This window comes from Branchiostoma lanceolatum, chromosome 7, assembly GCF_035083965.1.
Source record: "Branchiostoma lanceolatum isolate klBraLanc5 chromosome 7, klBraLanc5.hap2, whole genome shotgun sequence".
NCBI lineage: Eukaryota > Metazoa > Chordata > Leptocardii > Amphioxiformes > Branchiostomatidae > Branchiostoma > Branchiostoma lanceolatum.
The window spans coordinates 8,206,092-8,230,972 of NC_089728.1; the positions used below are offsets into that span (position 1 = coordinate 8,206,092).

At 43.1% G+C, this 24,881-nt stretch overlaps 2 protein-coding genes and 1 pseudogene across 2 annotated transcripts; 2 read left to right on the plus strand and 1 right to left on the minus strand.

Moving 5' to 3' along the window:
• Positions 1–39: 39 nt before the first annotated feature.
• Positions 40–6,344, minus strand: LOC136438998 (uncharacterized). The gene is made up of 12 exons (XM_066434091.1): positions 6,128–6,344; positions 5,144–5,334; positions 4,675–4,816; positions 4,358–4,479; positions 3,804–3,970; positions 3,361–3,509; positions 2,756–2,917; positions 2,295–2,454; positions 1,832–2,030; positions 1,323–1,451; positions 832–1,034; positions 40–523 (listed from the first exon to the last, which is right to left on the minus strand). The coding sequence occupies exons 1-12, from the start codon at positions 6,333–6,335 to the stop codon at positions 262–264; spliced, it is 2,094 nt and encodes a 697-aa protein (XP_066290188.1). The 5' UTR covers positions 6,336–6,344; the 3' UTR covers positions 40–261.
• Positions 6,345–6,970: 626 nt separating this feature from the next.
• LOC136438351 (golgin subfamily A member 6-like protein 25) lies at positions 6,971–12,707 on the plus strand. The gene is made up of 3 exons (XM_066433117.1): positions 6,971–7,256; positions 7,685–7,762; positions 8,400–12,707. Exons 1-3 carry the CDS (start codon positions 6,971–6,973, stop codon positions 11,822–11,824), a joined length of 3,789 nt encoding a protein of 1,262 aa, XP_066289214.1. The 3' UTR covers positions 11,825–12,707.
• Positions 12,708–19,387: 6,680 nt separating this feature from the next.
• Positions 19,388–24,275, plus strand: LOC136439004 (carboxylesterase 1C-like; annotated as a pseudogene).
• The last annotated feature ends 606 nt before the right edge of the window (positions 24,276–24,881 follow it).

Below are 24,881 nucleotides of genomic sequence, written 5' to 3' on the forward strand. Positions count from 1 at the left end.
CGTGCTTCAAGACGTTCTGGTCAATATTCAACACAAAGCTTTTTGGTGGAACTATAATTTAATCATATAACGTTATATTCAAATTCAATATAGATTTGTATGGTTTACAATGTATACCACAATGATAATATGTCTATATTTACAGAGCTGTACAATCTCTTTGTTCATGTCATGAAAAATATTCTACATCCATCTGTCATAATTTCCATTCATTTCGTAGAACATACAATTTCACATCCTATAGTGCAGCTTGCTGGATGTTCAATCCTTCAATACTAAACACAATAGAACAATTCCAATGGAGCCGACCAGGTTCAGGATATTGTTTAAAGAGGCGGAGCCTGATTCCTTCCCGTCGACCTCGGTGTCGATCTCGTTGGTGCCTTCCTCCTTAACCTCCACATCTGACAGGATGCCCTTCTCACACCGGAACGTTTTAGAACTGTAGGCTTCTCCATAGTTGAGGCAGACACAGTCAAGGGTTTCTCTGACGAAGGTCGAGTTTTCTGGGCACCCGGCGAATCTAGGAAATCAGTGTACACAACATACAATATTTAGTTTTAAAGATAAAAAGTAAGACTACATATACCACTACAACGTGATCTGTGCACGTGTCTATTACATCTTTGAACACATATAGTGGATACTCGGTAATCTAGGAAATTGTGTATACAACATAATTTTTTTAGTTGCAAACATTGAAAGGCAAGATATGACACTCAAATATTTCAAGACGTCGTATGAGCACTGGTCTTATTGCTACAAACCTGCATCTTGCTAGTTTTTCTTGCGTATTATGTAAGCAGCAGTATCTTTAGTATAAAAACTTACCGTAAGGCGTGGCTTAGCCCCTGAGGAACAGTCGCCTTGACCATGATGTCTCGCTCCACCCGCCGTTTCTTCCTGCCCTCCAGCGCGGTGAGCCGGAAGACGCTGGTGACGGTGTAGGTCTCGGACACCCCGGACAGAGCTCTGTTCACGAACTTCGTCTGGTGGACCTCTCTATCCGCTACATAGCCGTTGTAGGACAGGGACTGAAGGGGAGGTTGAACATTAGGATGGAAACGGTTATCTGAGTCACGACGTGTAACCATGATTTGAAAGCAGTGTTTCTCTCCTGTAGAATGTTTGACTGTGTAATATGCTTTAAGTTGGTTAAGTTTAAGTCCTCCCGCGCTATTTGGTGTAGCCTATGGTGGCGCGCATCTCCGATTCGCAGCCCTTGTGCCACACTACTTTGTATGTTTGGGTGTTACAATTTTACACCTTAAAAAGGAAGGAAGATTCCGACCTCACCATAGGTTCAAACTTGTTGATATTACCTGCATGGGCGACTCGATGTCGTCTGCGGTGTACGTGACCGTGGCCCCCTCCTCGTCCTGACCCTCGTACCTGAAGTCGGGATGTTCGTACGCCGAGTAACGGTCTGATGTGGGAGCCCTCAGACAGCCCTGGATCAACACAAATAGACTAAAATATGACCGCTTTCGAAGGTATGTATTGCCCGTTAGTGGTCTAGTATTTAAACAAAGTTAAAGGTAGTCCCATAGATTTTCTGGCCATAGGGGCAATGGGTTGTTATCCCATCCCTCTTCTTCCATCGCCTTTTACCTCCCCAACCGAAGTCAGGTACCCATTTTACACTTGGGTGAAATGAGGCGAGTCGTGTAAAGTGCCATTCCCATGAACACCGAATGTCTAGCCAGGAATCAAACCCGTGACCTCTTGATCGCGTGTCCGCTAGCCTAGCCACTCACGTCAGTGGCCTTTGAAAGTATTCAAAGTTACTTACTTACTGACTAGATATTAGGATTCAACGGTGACTACCTACATCTGGATACTGTGACGTGGAGTACTGTTGTCCGACGCACACCAGAAACAGTGTCAGCTCCATCTTTAGTCTTGTGCGCAGAAACTCTGGGAAGAAGTGCGTCTCCAAGGTAACCTCCTCCATGTGAGACACCCCGGGGGGTACCCCACCCTGCAGGTCACGTGATGGGTCTGATCCGTACACGGTTTTCACCTCCACCCTGGGGGAAGAGGGGCATCATCATAGAAACACGATCAACGGTATCATCACCTTCGCCAAGGTTTTTTTTGTGTGTGTATTTGTGTGCCTGTCTATCTGTTTATGAACATCTTAACTCGAGAAGTTGTGGATGGATCTTTATGACTGTGTGTTGACCCCCTCTAGCGGCTTTCCATGGCACAACAGCCGGAGGTCCAGTTTTTACATCTCGTTTTGTATTGTATTTATGTATTTGTATTGTTGTATTGTCCTGTGTTTCCCTGACCTTGGATTGTCGTTGTTGTCATCCGTGACCTCCACGACTGTCTGCAGTGTGATCTGAGCGGAAATCTCGGCGTCGGCAACGGTCAGGATGGAACACGTCGCCATGTTGTTGTCAGTCATGTTCGGGCAGCGCAGATACAGGAACTTGAAGATAAAGTTTCCTGAAGAATGTTGGAATAGCACCATATGGGAGCAAATTTGTGTCTGTTAGCAATTTATATCTTTGAGTTATATAACACATGCGCACAGTGTCCAGCCTACTGTGGGCTGGCGAATACAACAGATACTGTCGTTGAATAGAACAGACATCCGACATTCTTTCCGTCAGACACACCGAAAGAAAGCCAAAGACACGGATGGAAAGAATGAGGCAAATGTTTAACTGATGTTTCTCTCCTGGCTCAAGCTAGTTGCCTACAGGTAGGAATGTGCGTGGCTAACGATCATTTAAGGCACACTGACCAGTGGCATCTATTGGCTCCCCATTTCTCACGTTCTTCCCGAACTCGAACACGTTGAGCACGAGGCGGAAGATCCATCGCTGTACACACAGGCCCGGGGCCACCACGTCATCAAAGTCACAGACTGGAACTGCAGCCGCCATGGTGTAGGCAGGGGACGAGTCTGGGGCGGCGTGGACAGAAGGGGTTTATACTAGTTAGAAAATCAATCTATGAAGACAAGTTTACTGCAAAAGGTAGGAGGATAAACTATGAAAAAAGATATGCCATGTCTGATTTGTTTTGACAAATAACAAAACATATATGTCTAGACCAATCCTAACTGTCCATGACAATTTGTAGGTCAACCAGCTGTTAATGATGGCATGGCAATTAGCAGCTCGGCCAATGAGAGAGTGTCTGCATGTTCATGGAATAGTTGCATTTTCTTCTTTCATTTTGTATTCCTAGGTTTCCATGGAAGTGGTCGGGCCTACGGGATTGACTTGAAGGCGGTTTACGTGTTTAACAATAGTAAAAAAGGAGATGATACACTGATCAAAATTGTTATTTCTTTCAACCACTTCGGACACATGATAAATGCTTAATTGAGTTACAGCAAAGTACCGTTGTAAGACGGTTCATTGATGACGCTGTGTAAGGAGTTGTTGTTGTTGAGTGGCTCGTACACCAGAGAGTTCGATCGGTAGGCTGCCATCAGGTAACTGTCGGAGTCCATGACGGTTTTGAAGGCCATCTCTATGTGAGCCTTTGTCCTGATGAAGACAGAACAAAACCATTAGTGGCATGTAATATAACGAGCAACTTGTCCTCAGTACAATACTATCTATCCTGTGTTTACACAAGCTCTCGCTGGCGGAGGTTAATGACCCCCAAACCAAGAGGGCGGTTACAGTCGGGCCGGCCGCTAGGAGCGCGATCTAGTCAGGCTTAACACTATCAAACCCAACGCAAATTGTTAACTTACGTACTTTTGAATTAGACTAAGTTTTACGTTGTTTGACCTTGGTTTACGCATTAGATTTGTCGACTGATAAAAAAAAACATACCAGTCAGGGTCGCCGTTCGCGTCGTAATGGGCCTTGACAATGGCGTACTCGAATATCGGTCTGATCTGTCGTGTGGAGCTGATGAGGAACTTGGATATAGCGACCCTCAGCAGGCGCCAGTACAACACGGCGTGGCTCTGCACGTAGGACGACCCGTACGGTCCAACCTGTAGTAAATAGGAAGCCAACAGAATGACATGATACAGTGCAAATGTCTTTCGACATTGAAATGATGAAGTCTGCAGTGCGTTAAGTGATCGCCAGGCAAATCGCCAGGTAAATTAAGAACTGGGGTTTAAGATATTGGTACTCTGTCACTGCTGCCCTTTGAACTTTTGGTGGTCTAACTTGTAGCAACGACTGCTGCCATGAATTGGAAGTTGGGCTCTAATGTATTTTTCTTATCATTAGATATATTGGTCTTGCATGTGGCGTTCAAAGGACTATTAGAGAAATCCTGAAGCAAGCTCCATTTCTGTAACTGTATTACAAGTTTTCTTTAACACTATCAAATATGATCCCGCTATGATCAAAGTAAGCGAAATCCAATGTACCTTAGGTCTGACGTTAGTCATGTAGAGTGTGGTGTTGTACTCGAACTGTTCCGTGTAGTTGTGTCTCTCCCAGATAGAAGTGTTGTCCTGGTTCTTGCAGGTAAAAAATGTCGCCATTGGACCTGGGAAAGTTAAGGAAAAGTGTTGATATTCTAACGCTTTTCAAAACTTTTAATCGCAGATACATATATGACAAGTCCATCTTTCTTTTTAAAGAAATGTGGTGATAGCACTGCCAGTACGATACAACATGGCGCAAAAAACAAACCTTTCTTACTACTGCTATTGTCCTAGAGATGTTGATATCTATATCTCACCAGAAAAGACCACGCTATCCAGGCGTATGAGTTGCCCGGCCGCCACCTCACCACGGGTGTAGTTGTTGAAGAATTTCTTGTTTCCGGTTGTGTTCATAAACTCCGGAAACCAAGAGTCATCATAGAAACCAGCATGTGTACGCTACAGCGACGCAAAAGGAATAGAAAACTAAGAAACAATAGCCCAATATCCATTACTGAACCATTGTAGACATGAAAATAAAGCATCGAAAAGGTTACTATGACGTTTCAACGTGTTGGAAGCGGTGACAGGTGAACCCATCACGACACGTTTTAAAAGCTTTGCCTAGCGGTCTTTGCAATAATTGCAATAACTAAAGCGCCCGATATCTGCAATGATGATTTTGATCGTTTTCTAACCGTGTTCTAGTGGGTCAGTATCAAACCTTGCGCATTTTCCACAACTGAGGGCAGATAAGACTGATATCAAGACTGGGCCTGTCCTTACGTTAGCCGTGCTGGTCCGGAAGACACTTGAGCATTCTCCGGTGCGCTCTGCCAGCAGCATGGCGGTCCCTGTCGTCACGTTTGTCGTCACAGGGCGCCCCGTGTCGTTCGTCTCGAACGGCTGGAAGTCAAGAACCCAGACCTCATCCTCTCCAATGGTGTTGTCTAGCTCAACCCCCAATACGGCGTCTTCTACAGAGGGCATCAATTTATGAGTCATGATGTGTGTTTTTTTTGCAGTGGACGCTAACGACAGTTTGAATATGACGTGCGCTCTTGTGTCATCGCTCACATGTGTCAAAGCGCAAAGGTAAGGCTTACATGTCATACGGCTTTCTTCATGTCCGTTAATCACTACCATCATAATTACGAACTCTCGACTTCACACCTAATGTATGGTGAAGCCAACCGCCCCCACCTAGTACCTTGAACCTCGAAGTCATGCTCCAAGGACTTCAATATGAATGTACAAGATGCAATCTAACTGATAAGCTAGTTCGGAGTTGCTACTACGCATGTGCAGTGTCAAAGGTGAAGGCCCCCGCGACGGAAACAGTGCTCGCCTCCACATTGTCTAGATTTGCATAACAACGCCCAGACGGGTCTTGTTTTCGTCGCGGGGGCCTTCACCTTTGACACTGCACATGCGTAGTAGCAACTCCGAACTAGCTTATTGTGGGAGTTATACTTCATGTTGAGTATAGTTTTTTTTCAGAGGCGTTACGAGGTGATGAATTACCATTTTTAAAATGGCCATTACCATGAGAACAAGTATCTTACAATCCCAACCTACTTGACATTGTGTGATCCAGGCCCAGATCCTTCTCTATTCTACTAGCCGATTTTGTTTTTACTTTGACCACACGACTAACTCTTTTTACAGTGTCTCCGAGAATCTTATATTAGGGTCCTTACACTTCGTCTTTGCTTGAGAATTCGTGTGCTAGTCATTCAGTAATTTTGACACGATTACAGCCTTACGTACCTCCCACGATGTCGAAGGTTTTCAGCGTCGCCTGCCCCATTTCTTTAAACCGATCGTCCCTGACGTAGCTGACGGGCTGCCCGAACCCCGCCTGGGCGTCTCGGGGCAGAGAGACACAGGCCCCGAGCAGGAGCCACACGACACGCGGCGGGAGTAATCTCGGCATGGCGACTGTCTCCACATGTGCAGGGCTGCTCTGGTAACGCATGCGCCTGAGGACGTTCTGTCCGGCCCTACCTGTCACCTGTGCCAGGCTTCTCACACCTGTGGAGACGGAATGATCACGTTTTGTTGTCATTCGATGATAATGTAAATCAGATTGGGCGCATGTTTGTAAGTAATTGTAACAGAAGAAAATCTAAGTATGCCTGAAACTCAGTCCATTTGCAAAATGCTATAGGCCATAATAGTATTAGCCGCTGTAAACGGGAAAGTATTGCAATTGATGCTGCAAGATGTCAACATCGAAATTACAGATTTATTGTCCGGATCACACCGATAACTTAAAAAATGGAGCGAACCTTTACTACTAGAAGTAAGTTTTCATCATTTTGCAAAATTTTATGATATGAAAGATATTTGTAAACCAATGAATTCAAAACGTGTGTATTAACATTCTCTATATCGCATAAACATGTAAGATATCTATCTAATCAGTAATATGGCAGTATTTCTGGCAAACAAGCTTGTAATGTAGAAATTCCCTCACGACATGCGAATAGCGAGGTAGGTAAGATGATACAACAGAAAAGATCATAAAAAGTTGTTTTCGCTGTTCAAGGTGCGCCGTGAGTCCATTCACTCGGGCGCGGTCCACAGAACACCCCTCCGCGACTTCCATCAATGGAGGACAGACACCAGCGGCTACTCCGCCAGAGAAGCAGCAAACTTTCCGAGGGACTGAGCGACATAGTGTCCGAAGTGACGTCCACACTGTTCGATAAAGGCGACATTACGTTGGAACAGCGGGAGCTTGTTGAAGGTGGGCGGGAGAACACTGACAAGGCCCGCCGACTACTTCACGTGTTACCTACCGGGGGTCCAAACACGTTCCAGGACCTGCAGGAGGTGGTGAGAGACCGGGACAGGAACCTTGCAGGCGTTTTGGAAGAGGAAAGTCCACTTGTAGGTAAATAAAGTTTTCGCAATGGATAAAATGCGTTTTAGAGAGCGCATTCCTGGTGTTTAGCCATGGTTGGGTTATGGGTAGACTCAGATGTAACGGATAAGATAAATCTGACTTTATAAGATTTAACGAATGACAGTGATACAAATATGTACGTTGTATACAATAAAAGAAATTAATCAATGTTAGCTAATCCAGAGATTTCATACGTGACACTTACTTGAAAACGTTGTCTGAAATATGGCGCAACAAGTTCTCCGACGGTGAGCAGTGAAATGTGGGTGTGTCTAACGTTACATCGTTGAAACGAGAGGCCATCTTGTGGACAAACAGCGTTTCCAGGTCCCTGTGTAAATCTGATAAGAAACATACGAATCTGATCATGAAGCAATGTGTAGTCATTTTTGTCTAAATGTCTCCTTTTTAAGCAGGATTCACAATGGCCCAACACGGAATCCCTGACGACCCACGGAGACTCAGCTGGGAGAAGATCAAACGTGACAGCCCAGGTAGGACAGTGGACGACTTAATATGTGATAATTATGTTATTGAACGACGAAAGAGTAAAATGTAGATTTTGTTTGAAAGTATGTTGCTGAGTCACGTCAGACTGTACTGGTCGCATTTGTTCAGACAGAGTAAAGTTTCCTGGGTTGAACTGGGAGAAAAAGTGAAAAGCTGAGTGTACCAGATGTTATGTTCCTTTTTTGCAGGGCTTTTTGATTTTTTTCTGCTGCTATTACATAATAACCTTTCATGGTACAAAAACAGCAAAACCGTTTTTAAGCTTGACAGAGCAAGTTTTTGTCAAACAACGGGCTTTCTAGGCTCCCGTGAACGCCATGTTGCAACTCATGAATTATTTCATGATGTGTCGTCCATAAAATGCCCACCTGTTGTTTACCACACCAGCAGAGTAGTTTGCAATGCTGAAATTTACTATCGCGTGATGCGCCTATATGAAACTACTAGTAGGTTGCGTTTCGCGCCATTTTCCAACATCCACACGCAAGGAAGCCTGGGTAGATCTCCCATTGGCTGATCAGAGATAACATAAAGTTTCAATTGGTCGCCTCATTGCTAACGTTAGCTGTATCGCCTGCATTTAGCATTGTTGCCCACTGACTTGAGCATCTCTCTGCACAGTCTCCCCCTCACAGCTAGTGACCAAACACCAGGAAAAGATAGCTGAACAGGTGAGCTGGCTGGAAGAACGCATCTGCACGCTACAGGACGACACCGAGGCTCTGGTGAAGGAACTCTACGGTCTAAAGCAGGACAGCAGGAAAGTCGAGAGGGACATAAGTATGGTAAAGGTAGAAAAGAAAGCCCTGGTAGAGAAGAACAGAGCGTTGGAGGGAGAAAAAAAGAGATTAATAGAAAAGAATAGATCGATAGATGAAGAGAAGGAGAAGTTGATAGAAAAGAACAGATTGTTAGAAGAAGAAAGGGAGAAATTACTGGGAGACATAGAACAACGACTTGTCGAGAGTAAAGAGGGTTCAGAGGAAGTCATTAAGAAGCTAGAGGATGAGATCAAGCAGTTAGGATCGAGTAAGGAAGAAGAAGTTAGTGGAGAAAGAAGTAGGGGTAGTGAGTTACAAGTGATGTCTGAAAGGGTGAAAGAAGAGAATGAAAGGTTGAGACGGATGGAAGAGGAAAATGAAAGCATGAGGGAAGAAACAAAACGAGTGAAACAAGAAAGTGACAGGTTGAGAGAGAGTTTGATGGATGAAAGCAAGCAGATGAAGGAGGAAATTGAAAGACTGGAAGAAGAAAATGAGGAGTTAAAGAAGGCATTGAGAGAGAAAGGTGAGGGTATAACTGCCGAAATGGAAAGAATGAAAGAGGAAAATGCGACATTGAATGAAGGATGGAAGGAGGAAAATGAAAGAATGAAAGCGCAAATCGAAAAACTGACAGAAGAAAAAGAAGCTTTGATAGCAAAATTGGGAGAGGAGAATGCACAGATGAAGACGGGTATGGAAACAATGAAAGCCAAAGTTGATCAGATGAAAGACGAGTTAAGAGAAGCAAATAAGGAGATGGAGAAAGCTCTAGAGATTGTGAAAGAAGAAAAAAGGAGGACGTTGGCAGAAAAGGAAGGTTTGGCTAAACATCTTGAAAATGTAGCCGAGGAGAATGAAGTTCTTAAGAAAGAAAATAAAAATGTAGGAGAGGAAAATAAAGAACTTAAACAAGAAATCACAAGGAGGGATGAGAGCAACGAGGTCTTAAGAGAGGAGTTGATCACAGTGAAAGACGAGAAGGAAAAGATGGCAGAAGAAAATGAAGGGTTAGAAAAAGAGATAGAGAGGCTTAAAAAGGAGATGGAAGCTTTAGCTAACATGACAGTGTTGAATGAACAGAGAGAATATGCAGAGACTTGGGAAGAAATAGAGCGATTAAAACGGGTTATTGAAGAAGTGAAACAAGATAGGAACAGGCTAAAGAATCAGTCTGTCAAAGCGGTTGAAGAACTAGATACAAGCAAGAACAACGTTGGCACGATGGATACAGGACAGTCAGAGGTCGAGAGTTTGAAACAGGAAAATGCCCAACTAAAGAGTGAGATAGAACGAATGGGAAAAGAGAAGAGTAGGGTCTTAGAAGAGAAGGAGGCTATAAATCGGGAAATTGAGAGAACTCTAGACGAAACGAGACACAAGGAAACAGAGCTGGAAAAGCAAAAGCAGAAAATGATCGCTGTGATGGAAAAGAAAAGAGAAACTTTAGAACAGAATATCAGAGAGTTAGATAAGGAGAGCCAACAAGTAAAACAGGAAGCAGATATGATCAAGGCCCAGTCTGAGAGGGTTGCTCAGGAAAGTGAACGGATTAGACAGGAGAATGAGGAGTTAAGAATCGAAAATGAAAAGATGAGAGGGGGAGTAGACGGAATGACAGGAGAAATGGAAAAGGGTAAAGAAGACACTACCCAATCTCAGTACTCTGCAGTACAACAGGAGAACGATAACTTAAGAAGGGAACTTGAGGCCATCGGAAGGGAAAATGTTGAGCTGAAAAAGTTAGAACAAGAAGTTGCTCTCCTAAAGTCACAGGGTGAAAGAATCTCAGAAGCAAACAAAGACGTAATGGTTGATGACGAGTTGGAAAAGAGGGAAAGTGAGGTAGTTAAAAAGAAAAATGAAGAAATTGACGAGGAAAAGAAAGATGGCGCAGAAGGGTTGGAGAATGACAGCCAAGCATCTAAGTTAGAAATGGAAAGAATGCGAGAGCAAAATGAGAAGTTCATACAAGAAATGGAACAATTGATTCAGGCCCTTGAAGATACGGAAAATGACAATAAAGGGATTAAAGAGGAAAACAAGACGCTGTCCCAAGAGATGGACACATTGAAAGCTGAAGTTTCTGCCCTAAAGCAGCAAAATGAAAGCATGAATGAGGAAAATAGGAAGTTAAACATAGAAATAGAAAGAATGAAAGAAGAGTTGTCACATCAGAAAGATCAGAAAACACAAAGCCATGTTGATAATGTGGACGAAATTTTGCAGCAAGGTGAAACGATAGAGTGTACAAACACGGAACAGAAAGAAGGGAAGAAAGAAGCAGATGTAGCTGGAAAGAAAGATCCCAATGAGAAGGGTGTCAGTGTAGGACAGGAGACAAGGGAAGTAAACGAAGGGATCAAATCGGTAGATGAGGGTCTAAAACAGGTAACTGAAGTAATAACAGAGGAACAAACACAGACAGCACCAGAGGGCCTTGTCAAAAATGCAGAAAAGGCAAGCGATAAGGAGGAGGGAAAAGAGGACAACGGGGAAGTAGGTAGGAATGAGGAGGGGGAAACAATGAAAGAAGAAAGCAAGACAGCAGAGGAAGTGAAAGTGTTGACTAAAGAGGCAGCTGAAGCGAGCGATAGTCTAAGTCAGGCGATAAATGATATGGAGGACAAAATAGAGAAAGCAGACGAAGAAAGGGGTGAGGCAATGAAAGATGAACAAAAAGTTGAGATGAATGTCGAAGATGAACCAACAGATGGGATAAGTGAGATGGTGAAAGACGAAGCGGTACTGATAGATGAAAAGAGTTTGGATACTGGTAAACGAACGGAAGAAGGAATGAGTGATACAAAAGATGAAGAGAATGAAACCGGTGCTGATGTTAAGAATGAAGTGACTTATGAAGAGGTACAGGAAATGAGAGAAAAAGTTGCCAGTTTGAAAGAGATGTACGACAAGTTGAAAGAGGAAAATGACAGAATGAAAACTGCCCTGAAAAACATCGATGATGAAGTAAAATCAGATAGAGGAGAACTAGTCGATGATGCTGTCCTTCGCGCCCTGAGTAAGTTCAAAAGGGCCAAGCTCAGGTTATCAGGGAAGGGGGCTAGTAAGGACATAGCGAACCACTACTTAGCCGCAGTGAGAAGGCATGTGTCAGAAGGACTTGGCAAAGATGACGAAGACAAATGCGAGGCGGCTGGTGGGGAGGGTAAAACTACAGAGGGTAAAACTACAGAAGGTAAAACTACAGAGGGTAAAAATACAGAGGGTAAAACTACAGAGGGTGAAGCTACAGAGAGTAAAACTACAAAGGGTGACACTTAGAACGTTACACTGGCCATCTACTACATATATTTTATGGGTTGACATGTAGACTGCTACACCTCAAATCATGTTCGTATTGCATGTCGCATGCTCCTTTGGTTTTCTACTTTTTTTGCCGGTAAACTGGACAGGACATAAATAACACAATAGAAGAAGAGCAAAAGGTGAAGAAGACAAACATTTGAATATTCAGGAGACTGTTATCTTGTCAGATGACCTTAATTACAGAAAGTAAGAAACATAGTGTTATATCTTGAATGTTGTACAATTATATATTATAATTCTCAAGTTGAATGATGTATCCTGGCATGCGATGATTTAGATCAGACGGTATGTATAACCAGGAAGGCATATCTGTATCTGTATCTATACAGCCGGTATATATAACCGCCCTTCGGCGCAACACACCAGCTTCAATGACATATGCGTGTGCTTAAGTATTAGATCATAACAGTTAGATAGGGAAATGAAGATTCTGACAAATAGCATAAACGATATTAGTGATTAATCTTATCTGTTTAGAGCTCTATAGTCTGGATGGATCAGTGTAAAAGCATGCTAATCAGATATGAATGAAAAACGGATCAGTGAGGGTCGCAGAGGAAGAGGCAAAATTACACAGACAGAATGACGATAAACACAATGAAATCTAGCACGGCAGAAAAAAATAACGGTTGACAGCGCAAAAAGAAAACCACATCGATCTTTTTCATGCATCTCTTTACCTCCACGACTCTTCCTGGTCCGTCCCTAAGTTATAAGATACAGTCTTTTTGTGTTAAGAATCAAAGCAGATTTTTTTGGCTTTACAGCAAGAGCTATCATTCAAGAGAAAGGAGTATCGTTACATGCATATCATTCAAGAACTTTAATACTTTTTCTATTTATTACTCCGGGAAGGAGGATGACCTCCTTCTGGGAGTATTGGGAATGCATTTGTTTGCGCGTTCGCAGCTATAACTCACGATCCCGTTGTCGCATTGGTGTGTAACTTGGCATATCGTTTGCCTGGTTCGGCGTGGTGATGCACAATAGCTTTGTTACACCATAACTACTTTAAACGTCAATCCAATATCATAATTGCACACCTATAATTAATGCTATGTCCCACTGCCCTGCCATAGGGACCATGTTATAATCCGTTATGCATGACTGGAATACTTCAGGCAGATACGGGGTATAAATCTTCCTTACTTGCTGTGATCGTATAGTCACTGTTACATTGAAAAATAGACAACGTGCATCACCACACGCAACCTAGCAAACGATAGACCAAGTTACATACCAATGCGGCAACGGGAATTGTGAGTTTTAGCTGCGAACATGTGCAGAGTGACCTCCAGTCTGTGTATTAAGTATGCCGTGTCCACTCGCAACTCGCATACAGTATGTGCGCACGGGACGGACGATGCACTTTTACGCACAGTGTGAAAATGGCAAATCTCTGGACCTTCAAACTTACCACACTTGTAGTTTATAATACGGAGGCTGTGACAAGGTAAAAAGTTTACGCAGGGGATGAAAGATTGTTGAGAAATATCTCTCAGAAAAGTGCGCGCGCCAGTGCCACTTCCGGGTGGTTAGATCCGGTGACCTTTGACCTTCGTGAAATGTTACGATAATATAAATTAGCCTTTTTTATTGCAAATAGCTTGATAGCTATAGATCAGGCCGGCCTGCAATAAATTGTGGAAAGAGGATTTACTGCATATTTGTGATTTCTGATACATCTTAGTTGTAAGGCTGAATGGTTCGTTGATAATTGAAAAGGGGCCATCTAGATTCAGCCGACCAAAACGTCAGACAAGACGTCTCCACCCCTTGTCCTACGACATCCCCTTCTGCAGAACGGCCTACAGACAGTTTTCATTTTTCCCGCGGACAGTTGCAGAGTGGAACTCTTTGCCTTCAGAGATGGTCGCTGCCCCCTCCCTGGCGTCTTTCAGGGACAGGGTGACCCACCTCCACTAGACCTAGCTAGTCACCAGACACCTTCACCCCCCCCCCCCCCACAACCGGTACAGTCAACAGAAAACCATTCCCAGCACAAGCACTACCCGTCAAGAGCAGCAGATTCATCATCAAGTTGATGTTGGCTGCCCAACCTCAAAGAAGAAGAAGAAGATCTAACTTTGTGACTTTTCCCGGAATTTCTAGATCCCATCTGTGCCATGCTGTAAAACATACTTTTCAGCAGGTTGACCACTCCTGTATTGAAAGAAAAAGATAAACAAACACTTTTTCTTTACTTGCTCTAAAACACTACTTGGACTGTGCAGAGATGCAATTTGTGTGGGTCAATACTTGTACATACTATAAATACTCCACGGAGAATTGTGTCCTACGGACTCTTGTTTATTTATTTGATTTGATTTAATCTGATTTGGTTGGCGATAATACATTACATGCAAGATAGACAATTGCTGGTATTGTGAACCACACTTTTCTTTCAAGATCAATTGAACTTTGTATGTAGTTATACCGTCATTCTTTGAATGTTTGATTTTGAAGATCGGTTGTTACCGCCGAACGTAAACTGATATCGCTACGAACGCTTCATCGAAATGTCGGTAGATGTCGCCCTTCATTGTCGTCACTATAAATATGATGGGAAGTCAGTGATTTTGACAAGCCTTGGTTAGGGGAACAAATGTGCTACAAACAGACTTGCGAGCACACAAGGGAACGAAGATATGTGTCCATGAAAGTGGACTAATTGTGTACATACATCATCTTGACAATTACGTTTCAGATAATTGTGTGTGGTAGTGCGTATGGTAGTAATCGATAAATTACTACTCCTAAATTCCAATTGTGAAAATTAATCAGAGTAATCTGAAGAATGGTTGCTCTAGGGATTAACCTCACAACTCCTTTCCTGATTGAAAACTTAATGTCATATCATAACTGCCTGCCATCTTCATTATATTTAATGGTGTATATCCTATTTCCAACCCAAGTCCATATTGTTAACGGCAACACTAATTCACTGGAAAATACATATCCGATGCTGATAGGAAAATACGATGTCTGCAATTCAATTCTTAAAGTGATCCTCATGGGAAAATTCTGCGGGCTGGTAAATTGAGAAATCCATTTTGTGCTGAATGTTTATCCCTGTGAGGAAGATTGTATCGTTTCATGACGCATCGTTCATAGCAGCCAGACTACTCGGCTGCTGTTTGTGTAATCATAAAGTCTGGCGTCAGTCTCCTAACATCGTGAAGTTGTATCGGTTGAAACTTTAAAGTGTGCTGCCAAACGATGCACTTAAGTGGACTGTTTGGGGAAATTTCTAAGCTGAAGATTGTGAAGATGACAAGGAACTTCACCCAAACGTTAGTCACTTTACGCACATTTCTTCACGTGCCCTCCTACGTTTGCCTGCATGAACTATGATTAGACGAAAGTACTTGAATCTCGTTAAAGCCTTGTCAGTAGGCCACTTATTTCGTTCTCATCATTAACGGTAATCTCTTGAGCACATTTGAAGGATTAAATGGTTTTTGTGTATCGCGATTAGATTAACAGTGGACGAGATGAAGCGTTTATAGCCTCAAGCGTTGGGCAAAGGTCCTATTTGTATCATCCGGATGTACAAAGACATTGGCAATGTGCCTGTAACGTTGGGTAGATTCAGAACCATTTGGGAAATTACTCAAGACTACGTTTGAAATATCTATTATGTTGTCGTTTATACACTGTGATTTTGGTGTAACTCAAAAAGACCACTGTATCAGAAAAGCCACATTGACTTGATAATATGGATGACATCCACAAGAGCATCAATTTTCTATCGTTTCAAAAAACAGTTTTCGACCATACTATAAATCGTATAAAGCAGCTGCAAAATGAGCAAATATATGTCGTAAATCAAATGAAAAATATTGGAAAATTGATACTAATGAACGAGGTCTCCTTATCCTAGATCAAAAGAGACGATGTGAAAGGTCAACGATAAAGAATTTATTGTTGGTATACCATGTTCTGTGTGTTCAGTCATTTGTTCAACTTTCACTTAGATTTCATTATGAATGCAACTTTTGGTTTTGCCAACAAGCAATGTTTCTATCCGCACGCTCAGGTTTTGGGTTTCCAGATGATGCCACCCATACAATAAAATCAGTACGGCCTTACTACGATATCATGGAAAAGGCCACTGTTTCACTGCAGAGAGTTGAGGTGGCATTTCATACACATTGTATCTACAAGTGCCGAAACACCGTAGCATCTTTCTCTGACCAATGGAAAGAGGAAAGAGCATAATGTATAGCTCACAATAGTTATCTGTGCAATACCACTCACTCAACGTTGTATTGTTGATTATGAGGGAATAAAGTGTAAAAGTGTGACCATTTCACCCATTTATTCTTCTGGTTGGTAAATTGATAGAATGAATGTACTTCAATGAACCTTATCTCTGGGCTAGTGTTATCAGGATACTTAAATGTAACGTTTTATTATCTATTATCAAATTGATGGATCAGCCCCTAGCCGTAAAAAAATATAACGTTAGTATCGTTAAAGTGGAGACTAAAGTCTGACTCAGGGGCATGTTATCATCAACATCCACGTGTGTTGGACAGCTGATAATCAAAGGAAAGGACATAAAGCTATCGATATGCTTCTTCAATATCTTGCTGTTGTCATCCTTTTGCAGAATGATAAAATCATATTTTCTGGCAATTGTACTTCATCATTTACCTCCTTTTTATAACACTGACCAGCCATATACGGTAAATTCGTTTTATTTCCCGTCGGTTTTCTATCGTGGTTTTCAGATTTACGGTTGAAACAAATCAGTCGTACAGTACCCATACAAATGAGACATATTTACAGTGTCGTAAATTAGCAGTGGAGGATGCTTAGCAAAAACCGCGAAAATAAAACCTCCGCGAACGTTTCAAGATTTACAGTACAAGTATAGTTGGAGTCGAGGTATGAATGGCAACCTGTATCGGGTTTAGAAATACCTCCCAGAAAAGGTGAACGGCCAATCTTCTCATTACTTAGTTACGTATCTAATTTTGCAATTTTCTTTTATCTGTGAAAAAACACAATTGATAGAGTGTACCATGCAAAAGAAAAGAAAGTATCAGAAAGTATTGGTGTATTTGGTACGCACGTGCGAACGTCGACACTCCCGTCTTCTAAAATTCTGAGCACGAGTCACGCCCGTAATAAGATCTAAATTGTTTGATTCCGTGTGCAGGGAGCCAGAAAATTCGAAGTGGTCTAATTTCTAATCCCAGCCCTTTCTACACAACAGGTACTCGAGGAATCGATTTAGTGGTCCGAAATGATGTTTGACTGTTCAAGGCCTCTCGTTTTTACCTTCAGTGAGCAGGAGGCGGTGAAGGAAATTTCCCCGGTGGCGTACGAACCGCGCTCCCTACCCAGAGGTCATTCCTCCCGTAAAGGGTCTTCCGCGGTGTGAAACTCTTTTCTACACATCCTATGGGAGAAAACTTTCACACCTCGACTCAGGAAAAAGGAGGTTCTAGCTTCGGTTAGGGACGTCTTCACGGATGGGACGTAAAGTCGGAGGTTCCGTGTTTGAGGAGAACCACACATCGAGCACGTTAAAGATCCCACCACACTTATCGAAAAGAGGTCCATCCCGGTATGAGTGGTTCCAACCTTACAGTCTGGTTCTGGGTTGACATCTTGAAAATGTGATAGTCACCTGTTATGTCAATCCTTCCACAAATATGGTAAATCTCAATAAATAAACAAACAACATTCTGACTTTAATAACCAACCCGGGTGCCTAGGAGAATAATGTGATAATACATAAATGAATAATTACCAATATAGTGAAAGATCGCCCGTTTTTATAACCTTTTTCTTCGAATGATTGACTGTTTGAATTTGACTCAGGATGTTTCAGATCTAGCTGGGAAAATGAAGGCAATCAACTACCCTACCATTATCAAAGCATGAATATCACACACAAAACGAAACATGAATGTGATATTTCTACTGATAAAAAAACTAACAAATAAAGTTAACTGTATTCATTATCTTAGACCGACTTGATATCTGAACCACACGTACGTCAGGAAAGACATAAAACACCAATAACACAATGTACATTTTGTTGGAAACAGTCACACATGAAGACAAAACCATGAACCCTAGGTGTACAATGGTGTATTGGGTCACTGAACAACAGCAGGTCAACGTTCTTTTGTTTACAATTGACACGTGACACCGGCAGTACGCAAACTGGTTGAGTGAGTTGCAAACACAGGTCGTCTAATACCCCCATTCCACTTGGACGGCGCTCTCGCCGCGCCCTCACGGCGACCAGAGCGCCGTGAGAGGCGCCGATTTCCTGGAAAACATGCTCAAGTGGAATCTCTACGGCGACCTCAGCGCGACCAAAATGTCAAATGTCAGCAACTTTTTATGAGCGACCAAAGATTTCACAGATCACTCAACGAATTCTAGAGATAAAGAAGGATTTTTTTTTTTCGTTTTGTGTGCTTTGTTGTCTTCTCAGTCATACCTTTACCTCTTGCATCATATTTGAATGATAAAATCAAGGGGAAAACAGATTACATTTTGATCGCTGCACGGTCGCTTAGTGTGTGTCTTAAGTTATATATTTGTTCAAATATGTTTTTTTGTCTGTCATGTAACCTGTTTGCTATAAATATCTTTTATCATGCTACGTTATTATAGAAACGTCAATCACAGAATTGTGAAACACTTTTTGAACCACAGACAATAAAACTTGGAGGGAATTTAATTTGAATGGAAGCAAGTACTTGTAGTTATTCGTCAATTTGTAATACCACTAGGAAAATTTTGATTTGACCACAAAATTCCCAGAAATTCAAGATACACCGCTTCAAGAATTAAATTTGTTTGAACTACAGTTAAGACCATTCAATCATTCAATCCTCGTAGAGTGCTCGCTGCGATCCTTGAGCGCTGCGGCCCTTTGATCCCTCGCTGCGGCCCTTTGATCACATCGCCATCCTCGGCGCGCTCACGGCGACTGTTTTGAACATGTTCAAAACCATCGCCGAGGTGACGGCGCGCATGGCGCGCATGGCGCTCTCACCGCGCTCCCAATGCGCTCTCGCCGCGCTCTCGGCGCTCTCACGGCGCTCTCGGCGCTCTCACGGCGATCTGGCCAAATTGAGGTCGCCGTGAGAGCGCGGCGAGAGCGCCGTCCTAGTGGAATGGGGGTCTTAGGTATCACATCCAAGGTAAGCTGGGCCAGAGGACACACTAGGCAGGTACAGTTGATTCAGGTAATCAGGGTTAAAAGACGGACATATGTTTGTCTTCGTGTGTGACTGTTTGTAACAAAATGTACATTGTGTTATTGGTAAGAGTTTTGATGGGAAGTGGGTTCTTATTTTTTTACTCAATGGTCACCACGTACCAAGACCCGAAGGTCACTTCAGGTGTGACACAAAGGCCACTCCGAGGTTACGGGTTACATATATAACTGTAACAACGATTCTTCTCCCTAGGTCAGAAACATCATGAGACCAGCTCAACTGCTCACTAAGAGTGAGGATTCACTGAGCCAATAGGAGAGGCAGGGATTACGAAGGCTGCTCGGAAAATTCCCTTTGACAACCTCCCTCCCCAAAGTGGTCGATCACGTGACATGTCATTCAATATTGCTGACCTTGAGGACATTCTTGGGAGACACTCATGGGTGCCCAAAGCTATCATTCAAATTAATCACTTGTTGGTCAGCTCTGGTTTTGCTACAACCTGTTTGAAGGCCCACGGCCCACCTGTATACGACAACTACAGTTTGTAGCCCTGAGAAAAGGTTTGTAACGTGATACGTGGACGCGCTAGGGTTCTTGGTTCATAGCTCTTGCATTACCAGTCTACCAGTATCTATGACAAGTAGTTACTTACTACATGATTTGCCTGATTTCAAACAGATTACGTTCAATCTCTGGAAGGGTCAGACGAGGATGCTTGGACGGAATAAATGGACGTACCGTACGGCCATATTGTGCCTTTTGGTGACTCAGGTATTTTCAGGTAAGACATCGTTATCTAACCGTTATTCTCAGTTCACCAATCAACTGTGTCGTACTCCCTGGGTCTGTGCTTATCCACCAGGCAAGATATCATTTCTTGAAGCTAGAAGGAAAACGTTTGGAAGGTTTGTTTGACTGTAAACCTTTCATATAGGGACCAGCGATATAGATATAAGTAGGCATATATGTGGTAGGTACAGTGTTGATACACTGGTATTTATCTCTGTATATAACCTCTATTAACATTAATTCACCCACCACCTTACATAAATCCGCCACTTTAAAAAAACAGTGGGTTTGAGAGATCTCTAGGGTAGCACCCCCAGCTCATTGCACAGTTTAGATACACAGGAGTGCATTATACTGGGGGACGTTGGGTTGGAGATCTGTTTGGACGTATCCTTTCAGGGGACAGAATTATGTACCCTGGCGGAATTATGTTAGTTATATTGTTGACCTGATTTTTAGCGTCAAGCCAACATGGCAGCATTGGTAACGTAACGCTACACCAATGAGGATTAGTCATTCATACATTGTTCCCACAACAAGTGTTCAAAGCTGTAATGATATGAAGTGATCAGGCTGGCTGTCCCAATATCCTGACATTAGATCGAAGAATGTTTATCATACAATTTTTTTCATCAACAGGGAGGGCCCAAGATGGTGTCGCGAGTGAACGTACACCAGTGGTGTCCACTCCGAGCGGACAGGTGCGAGGCACTGTGAGGTCAGCCCCGGCCATATCAAACAAACCCGTCTTCACGTTCCTGGGCATTCCGTTCGCAGCGCCCCCTGTCGGCGACCTACGCTTCCGTCCACCCGAGCCCGTTGTACCATGGGAAGGAGTCATGGACGCCGACGAGTTTGGTCCTAATTGTCCTCAAAACCTTGCGATTGTCAGGGCAACCTTTCCTACATTCATTCCATTGGCTCTTCCACACGATACCGTCAGCGAAGACTGCCTGGTTTTGAACATATTAACGACCTCTCTGGGCATCAGAGCTCCTCTTCCAGTAAGCTGTTTTTGTGATGCAGATTGAATATATAGATAGCTATGTCTTTGCCATATCTTTGGACTGAATAATAGCAAAGTTCTTTATTCACAACCACATATGTAACAGCAGCCAGCTTTTCGATGGCTGTCTGTCATCTTCTTCAGGGGGAAATTCTGACGGGTGCGCTGCACAATGCGGTCCCAAACGTAACATATTGTCAGAAACAGAATTTCCCTGATGAAGATGGCAGACAGTCATTGAAACCGTCGGCTCTTGCTGAATATGTGCTTGTGCATAAATAACTTTTGCTATTCAGTCATTCACCAGCCTGATGAAATCATTCAAGGATCTATCTTGCACATTTGAAGCATCTTCATAGAATTAGCTTCAAATGTGGAAAACAATCGAACAGACATTTCTGATGCTTCAGGTGATGGTTTGGATCCACGGGGGATTCTTCACGTCCGGAACGGGGTCCATGTACAACTTTACCGCCCTGGCCGCATACCAAGACGTGGTTGTCGTCACCGTTAACTACAGGCTTGGAGCACTCGGCTTTCTCAGCACCGGAGACGACAGCGCACCGGGGAACTACGGACTTCTGGACCAGGTCAGCCATTCGTTTTTACCTCCGCGAAAAGGGAGGTACTGTTTAGGTCTGTTTATTTTCCCTGGTGTGTGTCTTGTAGTTATTTGAGTATGGTAAAATGATGGATGTACTGTGGAAGTGGTCCTGGGTTCGAATCCTGTCAGGTCACCGATCTTGTGCCCTTGGGAAAGGCACTTTACACGACGCTCCTCACTCCACCCAGGTGTGAATGGGTACCTGACTACGGCTGGGGAAGGTCGTATTGAGGTCACCTGGTGGTGTCGAATGGCAGCCGCACAGATGTTGTGTATTATGTGAAACCTGTAAACCTTGCATCAATTTAGCACTTAAAAAGGCTGCCATTGCGGGTAATTTCTGACCAATAAAAAACTTTATTGTTTAGTTGATTCAAGAAGTGAAAACACTCACAAGAATCATGGCCCATCGGGCAGACCACTAATGTTTTCTTTATAAAGCCTCAAAGAAAATCACAAAAGTCTATACTATTTTACGGAGGTATGAATTCGATTTCTTGTCCTTCTTTTGTTTTTGTTTAAATCAACGACTGTTTAAAAAAATACTTTCCCATGCTTTGAACTGCACATTTTCAATTCGAATATCCTATTGACATCTTTTCCAGATCCAGGCCTTGAGGTGGATCAAGTTGAACATCCGGGGCTTTGGCGGCGATCCGGATCGTGTGACCATATTTGGGGTATCAGGAGGAGGTGTCAGTGTTTCCTATCTGGTAATATGCTTTCTTATGTAAAAGAAAAGCGACTGCTATAATACCAACTTTAAGAGCGATCTGTTCAGGTTTTGAAGCAGGACAATGTACACTATCAGTACAATGTACAATACACCAATTATAAGTACCTGTTCCCTATCTTTACTCTCTCCATACAGCTCCTCTCTCCATTGAGCTCTGGACTCTTCCACCGCGCTATAGCCCAGAGCGGGACAGCTCTTACAATACCGACACAATACCGACAACGCCCAACCCTCTAGCTGCAGCCACCGCCCAGGCGGAGGAGGTCGGCTGTGATCCTCGGGACGTCAAGGCCATGATGTCCTGTTTGAGGCAGAAGCCATTACAGGACATCGTGGACTCAGCTTCGCGAGTTGAACGAAGACTGGGCGGCAAGGGATCCGCGCTTTTTAGTCCCGTCGTTGACAAACACTTTATATCGGACTCGACAAAGGTGATGTGTGTACTAATTGTTAAACATAGATTTCATATTTCATCAAAATGTCTTTCTATAAGATGGTTTAAGTTTGCTATTATCCTGGATGAAAGCTGTGGCTTCGTCACATGAAGTTCTTATTCTCTTATCATGTGTTTAGAACGTGATAAAGAGTGGAAAGTTCAACACCGTTCCCTGCATATTGGGTCTCGCCAGCCATGAATTCGGCTACTTGCTACCGCATCTGTTGTTTCCTGGCTTTGGTGACGGCATGCCGCACGGCGTCTGCACGGCCATTATAAAGAATATGCTGTCACAAGGAATTCAGGTGACGTGTGGTGGAACCATGCTTTTCACGATTTGGTATTCTTTCAATGCGTCACTTTTTGAAATAGTTTGAAGAAAATGTCTCTGTTTCTGTTTTACCCTTAGGCGTTGAACGTAGACGAGGTGATGGCCGATGTGCTGAAAGAATACCAGGACCCAGAGGAGCAGGACGGTCCAATGGCAGAGCAAAAACGACTCTGCAGGATTTGCGAGGACTACACGTTTCTCGTTCCTCTGATGGGAGTTGCTAATGCTCATGTGGGTGAGTGTATCAGACCTGAAAAGAGTTTAGTGCTTTATTTCATTCAATTACTCTTTCATCGTAACGACAGGCAAATGACTCGTATCTATTTTGACATATCTAATAAAATTACCCATTTAGCTATTTCAATGCAATGGTATATGGTTTTCCTAATCATTTGTACTGTTAACTGCTTTAGATGCTGGAGGTCCTGTATATCTGTATGAGGCTCAGCACAGGCCAGCCACTACCGCCTACAAACCCGACTGGGTCGGTTGTGACCATGGAGACGATATCAACTTCATCACAGGGCTGCCGTTTCTCGGCGAGGACGGCCCGAGCCATCTGGAAAAGCCTCTGATGTTCTCTGAAGATGATAGGAATTTTAGCCTAAACATGATGGAATACTGGGCTAACTTTGCAAGGACCGGGTATGACATCGGATTCATTCTATCGCAACACATACTCCACAAACCTCTGGAAACGTCTGCATATGTAGGATTTGATTTTTGTTTGTTTTGTATGTATTTAGGTTATCTTGCTGTGTATATTGCTTAACTTGGGGCCAGTGAGTGCCTGAAACAAACAAATGATAATAGATAATAATAATGAATATCTATTCATCTGCCAGTCAGAGTGATTCATAGATTACATTTTCTAAAACCAACTATGGACCCAAACCAGCTTAGTGATTGATGACACGTCTTCCTTTTTTGTTTCTGAGTAGGGATCCTACGGACTCCACCGGTAGCTCTACCTTAAAATCCCACCTGACCACGTGGCCTCCTTACACCCCTGAAAGCCCGGCATATCTCAAGCTGGCCGTGACGCCGTCCAGCGATGTTGGCCTGAAGGCTGACCGACTGCGGTTCTGGAATGCACTTCTCCAGCCAACACCATCTAACCCGGCGAACGACAGCCACTCAAAAGAAGAGCTATGAGGCGTCTTCAAATAAAGTGAATTCAAGCACGGATTCAACGGATAACAATGATATATAGTTAAGTGACAATGAGCTGCATAGACCATAACGTACGCAAAACCTATACCGTTGGACTTGATTCGGGGTGGAAATAAAAGAGGATGCTCTGCGGTTCTCATGACTGAGTGTCAGTGTTTTTAGTTGTACTGTTTCATTCTGACGCCACTCTTTATCTAAATGTGCTGCTGACCGGCCCGCGTTTACCTCAAGTGTTTCAATTCACTGTTACACTTTTCAGTCACCAATTCTTCCTTCTAAGTACACTTCAAGGAAACATGTGTGTATTTGTTGTGATATAGACATTACGTTTGCATATATCAGGCCACCAGTCGAAGTCATGTAATCACACTATTAATCTATCTAAGAAAATTTGCTAATGATGCTGCTACTGGAGGTATGCACATGCCCTCCAAAATGTTGTAATTGTGTGGACATTTAGCAAGCTGAAGCTACAATAGAAACGGTTTCATGGAAACATGTCTTAGGAGATTACCAGGTCTGCAATCATGTAGTAACGCGATTCCAATAAGTACTACAGTTGTGTCTGATATGAAATAGACACGATTCGTGATTTTTCATGTGAAGTTTCATTTACTGGTAGGACTACCCTTTCTTAAAGTTATTTTGGTGCATAAACACATTTATGGTAGCCTCGTGGACAGAACTCGTGTACCGTAGTAAATACAAAGATTTTAATCTTCTCGGAATCTGCTGTGATGG